This window comes from Nothobranchius furzeri, chromosome 12, assembly GCF_043380555.1.
Source record: "Nothobranchius furzeri strain GRZ-AD chromosome 12, NfurGRZ-RIMD1, whole genome shotgun sequence".
NCBI lineage: Eukaryota > Metazoa > Chordata > Actinopteri > Cyprinodontiformes > Nothobranchiidae > Nothobranchius > Nothobranchius furzeri.
Window position 1 is genome coordinate 58,983,599 of NC_091752.1, and position 7,360 is coordinate 58,990,958.

The following is a 7,360-nucleotide window of genomic DNA, read 5'->3' on the forward strand; positions in this document are numbered from 1 at the left end:
CGTGAGGCCCGATGACGCTGAAAACAAGCAAAAACATACCTTATGTATTCTGTGTTTATAAGCCAGAGCTTGTGTGATTGACAGGCTTTACAAAAAGAAGAGATTACGGTAATTCTAATCAACAATAAATTAACATTTGATTCGTTTTAACCTGTTGTTTATGTTAGACTTTTATGAATCTCAAAATACGAAATCAAAACTTACATCTGCCAATATCGACAGCAGAAATGTGTCATGAACTTGTTATTTCAGCAACACGATGTGCTCCTTAATTCTACCTATGCAGATTGAAATAAACTTTTCAGAATAAAACTTTTTTAGCAATCGCTGAGCTGTAGCAGAAAAAAAGTTTTAACCCAACTGATGTGATGAATGAGACGTCATCTGTGAATGTACCTCAAATTTCAACACAGAGCTGTAGTACCTGATTGTGTTTACAATTGCCTCTGATTTATTAAGTGCAGCTCTATTCCCATACAAGTTAGCCAGTAATGAATAAACAGCATGCAGCATGTAGTTTATTTCTTTAAGATGTTGTGTATAGACAGAGGTAGGGGTGTGGACATATCTCTGGGCAGGGGGTAACACCGGACCTCAGACTTCTTGGTCCAAGAAGCTACAGGCAAAAGTCACTAAACTGCTGCTGCCAACTGCCAAGAAGGCAGAAAAACTCAAATTTGTCTCACATCAGCATGATTAGCTTCATTTTTACTCATTTTGCAAAAAGAAGTTACTTAGAAAATAAAATACCAACTTATTTAAAATCTGGTGATATAGCTTATTTTCTTGCAGTTGGTAAGAATGACTCTGATGTTATGACGAAAACTGCAACGCATTTTTCTGATTTCATTTTTATTGCAAACAAAAATATTACAAAACAAGCTTTTAAGATAATGCCGTGTTTCCTAGGGAAACTGCATTGAGATGACAATGAGAACTAATACAAAATATAAAATAAAGAACAACTTTTCATTCCGAAAACAAAATGCATCACGTTGATTCAAGCTATTTCTTTACAGCTGCTTCTGAAAAATCCTTTGTTAGAAGAAGAAAAAGAGAAAAAGGCCCATGTTGTAATTTTTTTAAAGTATTCTCTACAGAAAAGGTGGAGAATCAAAGAAAAATGTTCTTACAGTAATATTTACAAATGATAAATAAACAACCTTGTACCACAAATGACAGCAACCCAATTCACCTTTGTTAACTGCTGCTGAGTTTTAAAATATATTGGCAAACAGTTAATCTGAAATAAAATTAATGCTAAATAATAAATTAAGAAAAAAATAATTAGGAATAAAAGAGGAGGCAAAAAAATCTGGTAGTAGCATGTTTAGACCTGAAGGGTTCTGGCAAATGGTCAGGTCAAAGGTCACTTCCTGAATCTCATCAAGCAGGAAGTCGGACCTGTGCTGCTGTTTCCACAACTGCAGCACCAGTGTGCGACTCTTCCGCTGCGGCTCCATAGGCACCAATGGTATCAAGGCATATAAAAGCAAGCTTTGCTTTCACAACACAGTAAGTCCCCTAAAAGAGTTACACGGCACTTGGTATGACGTTTCAAACAACTCAGCTGAAGCAAACAGGAAATCGAACATTGGGCTTTATCACAAAGGACATGTCATATCATGGCCAGGACCTCTAATCTATTACACTCCTGCATTGTTCAACATCTCTTAAAGAATTAACATATGTACAGCACAAAAACTCAGAGGCTTTCATGAAATATCAGTAAATACATTTTCTTACTTCCTGTAAAATACAAATAAAAGCTAATTTGTGAGAAATAAGGCCACGGAGGGTGTTTTAACCCGACATCCCTGTACCTACCAAACAAACCTACCAATCGGGAGGATGGTGATGATGACTGACCTTAATCAAAGCAGAATACATACACAGTACATACTATTATACTCATGACAAGTATGTCCTCACAGAGGACTTAAAACATTATATGTAAAAATATATAATCACAACTATTACAAAAGGCACTGCCGTGAGCCAATTCAGAGATAAACTTTAGAGTTACAAAAACGTCCACATTCTGTTTTTCTGATGGAAATAGGTGTGTGTGGCATCGGGGCTTACACAAGTCCTGGGTGTTCTCAGACTGTCTCCTCAAGGCCTTGACAGCTGAGTGTAAATGGGCTGCTGTTCCCAGTGCTGTGGACTGTGGGACTGCGGCATGGAGGGCACACCAGCATTGTCAGCTATGGGGGTATACATCGGCCTCTGGCTGGAAGTCATGTAGCTGAAGGTGGAATACAAGCTGGAACCTTGGCCTGTGGAATGGCTGTAGTAAGAGTTGGCACCACTCTGGTGGTCTGAATAGTCATATTGTGCTCTTGTGATGGGGGGGTAGGAGGAGGTGCTGTAGTGCTGCAGGTTGAAGGACCCGTAGGAGATATGCTGCGGGGAACCCTGCTGCTCTTTGTAGTGGCTTGGACTCAGCTGCTCCGTCTTAATCTGGGTGGTTCTCTGCTGATCCTGTTGCTCTCCTCCTCCTCTTCCTCCTCCGCCACCACTGCCCAGGGTGGTCAGAGAATGCTGCTGCTGCTGCTGCTTGGACATCCAGGTGTGAGCTCCAACAGTGGCTCCATGACTGACTGAAGAGCTGTTGATCCCGTAGCTGCCAGGGTAACCAGCCAGGGCTGCACCAGTAACCCCAGCGTGGCTGTGTGGTGGCAGATACTGATCAAACTCGTCAACATCGAAGCTACCCATGTTGGAGATGACGTCACTGCTCAGCTCACCAATGTCCACAGCTCCAAAGTCGATATTGAGCTGTCGGCTGGTGCCTTCTTGTGCAGGTCGCCTTTCAGGCTTTAGGTCAACTTTGCTGGAAGGGAGATCCATTTTGGGGGTGGTTGGGGGTGTTGGTGGACTTTGTGACTGACCTAATTTGGGAAACATAAAGTTAGACTCTATTTTTATCTCCGTCTAAAGACAATTTTGCCACTAGAATAAATTGAAATGCATATTAGAGGTTAATGGCTTTATTCTGACAGATGAATTTACATGCTGGTTTGTAAAACTCTAATAATTTACAAATCATTCTCAATGACCATCTGCTCGAAATGATTAAAACCCGACAAATAGTACCAAGATAAACTAAGAATTTCAAACTTAATTTTATTCCAATCCTGACCTGAATGTTCTCCTGGAGAGTGCACCTCTCCCAAACTGGATGCAGGAGAGTCGGCCTGCTGCAGCGCCTTAAAGATCGCATTTGGAGAGATGTGGGTTTGCTCGTCCTCCGGTTCACTCAGGCCGTTCTTGACAGATTTCCTCCTCCTTGGTTGGTATTTATAGTCGGGGTAGTCCTTTTTATGCTGCACTCTCAAGCGCTCAGCCTCCTCTACGAACGGACGCTTCTCTACCTCATTAAGCAGCCTGGCAATGTAAAAAAAAAATCATAAGTTTAAATCTGATAAAAATAGATTTTTTTATGTCTGTGTGTGTGTGTGTGGGGGGGGGGGGGGGGGGGGGGATTTAACCAACCAGAGAACAAAAATAAATAAAACACATCCTAAATTCAGGTGAGTCTAAGCGAACTATGAATCTGACAAAGTACCATTCGTGTACAGACCTCAACCAGGTCAGCGCACTGTAATACCCAAAGCAGCCAAGATGTGCAAAGTTAACAGAAGAAGCGCAGCGCGCTCCGCGGTGCGTAAAGGCGCACGGCGGAGGAACTCACCTCCAAAGTTTCCCCAGGGTTTTACTGAGCTCTGCGTTGTGCAGGTGCGGGTACTGATCAGCCAGTTTTCTCCGCGCCGCTTGAGCCCACACCATGAAGGCGTTCATGGGTCTTTTCACGTGGGGTTTGCTCTTGCTTGAGCCGTTGACACGCACCGGCATTGGCACCAGCGTCCAGTCGTAGCCCTTCAACACTTGCGACACCGCGTCTCTGATACACACAGGAAACTTCTCTTCTTCTCCTTCCTTCTTGTAGTCGGCACCCAGGAGGAGGTGGTTGTCGGACGGTCGAGTGTTCTCGGTGTCCGAACCGGAGCCGGACGGGCATGGTGAGCCCGCGGAGTCCTCAGACATGCTGGGGCTTGGAACGTCAGAGTGACACTTATCCTGTTCTTCTGACATCTTCAGGTAAGGGTCGAGCAGATTCATGCGAGAACGATGCAGGACCGGCTTCTCACAAGAAAAAAGAAAGTCCTTCTTCCTTTTTTTAATCCGTGTTGCCAGTCTGTTGGAGCGCAAAGTTTGGCAAACTTGAATCCTTCAAACGAAAGGACAACGATGCAAAAATAAATCTTCAACGCTCCTTGACGTTTTTGCTAAGTCACAAATAAGAAAGCAAACCAAAAGTTGTCGCTTCTGTTGCTAAACTTCAGAATCTGTGACTTGAGAACCGTAGCTGAGTAACCGAAGAGTCTGCGAACTCCGGAGACGATGCCGCAATTTATGAAAGGAAGGCTGGGGGGCGTTCAGTGGGCGGAGACGCAGGTCAGAGAAAACTCCAGCTCAGCCAAGTGGGTTTCCCCTCCTGGACATCGGCTTCAGCTAAATTCGTAATTTTTAGTTTACAATTTAATTAAAATTCGATAATATTGAATAAAATCAGATAAACGTCACGCTATTCTGATGTCTCCAATTTTTCAATGCATTTGATTCACAAACATCTTCACGCTATGGGAAGTTTATTTTTCATAAAAACTAATTCCAGTGTTTACCTGCTTGCTCATTTCTCCCCAAACAGCAAACATTGTAAATAGCACGTTGTATTGTATTTAGTGGTAATGCATTTTTAACTGTACACTTTGATCTTATTGCCGAAATAAGTTTTTCAATACATCTTGTTTATGTTTAGACCATTTGTGTGGTGGCATTATAAATGTCCTTTTTAGGTATTTGTAATATCAAAGATTTTAGTTGAAAAATCTGTGGGCAAAGTTATTTTGTTTTGCTTGTGCATTGGTTCATTTGAACCACGTGTTCATGTTTCTCTACATTTGCTGCAGAGCAACAGGCCTCAGACGCTTAACGAACTGGCCAACAGGGGGCGACAGCAGTCCAGAGACTTCACATGAAGACCTGCAGAAAGACTGCAATGTTTGCAACAATGTAAGTAGTCAATAAATTCAAACAAACAGAACTGTTCATCCATTTTAGACATATTTTGTAATTTTTTTTAGATTGAACAATAAACATAATAATTACATGGAGTTCTAAATTAACTTGTTGATGGTTTTGTTGCAAACAAGAGAAATATCCAGATCTGTCATCTAATTATTGAAAATATAATTAATCAAGGAGAGAGACTTTTCTTTTCTTTAAATATTCTGATGACAGTATAAGTTATAGGTTACAGATATGTGTTTTCTTAGTGCAATGGAACATTTGGAAAACAAATTAGCTTAAAATTTTCATCCCTTCCACTGTCTTATCAGGTGAACTCAATCAATCAGGTGTGTTGATAGTTTATCCCTTGGCAAGGGTGAAGTGGTGTACTCCTAAAAATAAAGTAGGAAATAAAAAAAGCACCCGAGTCCAACCTGACCCCACTAACAATGCAGAAGGGTTCATAATGTTCTAACAGTATGGCTATAAATGTATTGTGAAAATTTAAAAGCTAAAAAAAAATAAAAATAAAAAAAGAAGAAGGTGGTTCTTTTGCATTTGTCTAAAAACCTCTGCCAATAACAAGTTTTGGACCAAAAGCAACCATTGGACAATCTGGTTGTCAGTCTCACCGCACTTCCACACTTCCCTGCATCCTCCATTACACACAGACCCTCTGCCACATTGGGGCCCAATGCAGGAACCTATTCTGAGCCCCCCATAATAAATCATCATAAGACTGTGTGTGTGTGTGTGTGTGTGTGTGTGTGTGTGTGTGTGTGTGTGTGTGTGTGTGTGTGTGTGTGTGTGTGTGTGTGTGTGTGTGTGTGTGTGTGTGTGTGTGTGTGTGTGTGTGTGTGTGTGTGTGTGTGGAGGGGTTCCTGGCAGCTCAGTACTGTGACAGAGTGTTGTGGAGGTGGGTTGTGCTGCACTGCTGCATAAGTCATCAATACAGGTCAGGTCATTGAGCCAGTCAGTAAAAAGTTTCCTATATAAGGAACCCAGCAGGTCGCATCGAGTCACTGACTAGTGTCAGTGTCTTTACAGCAATCCTCATTCTAAGCAAGCAGTGGCGTCAATGGCTCAAGTAAAAACTCCCTTTTAACAGTGTCATGTTTGAGAGTAGCTTTTTGACCCACAACAGGGACTGAGGACCTCACAAATAGTGTATGGATCAATGAACCGGGGGGGGGGGGGGGGGGGGGGGGGAGTTTCCTGCTGGTGACTTTGAGATTGATATCCTTGGTTTAGAGCCAGACCCGTTGCCCGGGGTTGTATACAGGTGCGGGGCGGCGGTGGCGATCAGCCAGTCGCTGGTTGTGTTCAGCAGTACACTGAAGAGCCACCCGGGTCAGGGTCCACATCCTTTTAGCACTGCAGATCAAATGAGGGACAGTGACAGAGACAGAGAGGTCCGAAGGGAAAAGGGGAGGCTGGTATCCAAGAGAGAATGCTCAGGGTTGTCCACAATTTTCTTGATTCTCTGGAGAATCCTTCTTTGCATTATCTCCTCCAGTGGTTCCACAGCCGCCCCCAGAACAGAACCAGCCTTTTTTATTAGGCTGTTGAGCCTTTTCAGGTCCCTGCTTCTGATGCTGCTACCCCAACAGACGATGGCTGAAGAGATTACACTCTCAACAACAGACTTGTAGAAGATCTGCAGCATCTTGTTACAGACATTGAAGGACCTAAGCGTCCTCAAGAAGTGCAGTCTGCTGTGTCCCTTCTTGTAAACGGCTTGGCTGTTCTTTCTCCAGTCCAGTCTGTTGTCCATGTGACCTCCAAGGTATTTGTATTCCTCAACCACCTCCACTTCTTCTCCCATAATGGAAAAAGTGTTTGACTCCACCCTGTTTCTTCTGAAGTCTAAAATCATCTCCTTTGTTTTGTTCACGTTCAAGGTCAGATGATTGTTTCCACACCATGCCACAAAGCGCTCCACCAGCTCTCTGTACTCAGCTTCCTGTCCATCTCTGATAAACCCGACGACTGCAGAGTCATCTGAGTATTTCTGTAGATGACAGGTCTCTGATTTGTACTGGAAGTCTGAGGTGTACAGGGTGAAAAGAAATGGTGAGAGTACAGTCCCCTGTGGTGCTCCAATATTACTGATTGACTGGTTTGATGTGCAGTTCTTCAGCCTCACAAACTGTGGTCTGTTTGTCAGGTAGTCTTTAATCCAGGAGATAGTTGAAGCCCCCACCTGTGTCTTCTGGAGTTTCTGGCAAAGTAAATCAGGCTGGATTGTGTTAAATGCCCTGGAGAAATCAAAGAACATGACCCT

General features: G+C 43.0%; 1 protein-coding gene across 1 annotated transcript; it reads right to left on the bottom strand.

The window, feature by feature from the left end:
* Positions 1-1,505: 1,505 nt before the first annotated feature.
* On the bottom strand, positions 1,506-4,267 carry LOC107376451 (transcription factor Sox-9-B). Its single transcript, XM_015945555.3, has 3 exons — positions 3,698-4,267; positions 3,146-3,390; positions 1,506-2,894 (listed from the first exon to the last, which is right to left on the bottom strand). Exons 1-3 carry the CDS (start codon positions 4,123-4,125, stop codon positions 2,116-2,118), a joined length of 1,452 nt encoding a protein of 483 aa, XP_015801041.1. The 5' UTR covers positions 4,126-4,267; the 3' UTR covers positions 1,506-2,115.
* Between the last annotated feature and the right edge of the window lie 3,093 nt (positions 4,268-7,360).

Bases quoted from the DNA above. Each gene is read 5' to 3' on its own strand.
- LOC107376451 (XM_015945555.3), bottom strand. From the start codon at position 4,125: ATGAATCTGCTCGACCCTTACCTGAAGATGTCAGAAGAACAGGATAAG. The intron at 3,391-3,697 runs GTGAGTTCCTCC...TTACATTGCCAG, and splicing joins ACCCTGGGGAAACTTTGGAG to GCTGCTTAATGAGGTAGAGA. The intron at 2,895-3,145 runs GTCAGGATTGGA...TTCCCAAATTAG, and splicing joins CTCTCCAGGAGAACATTCAG to GTCAGTCACAAAGTCCACCA.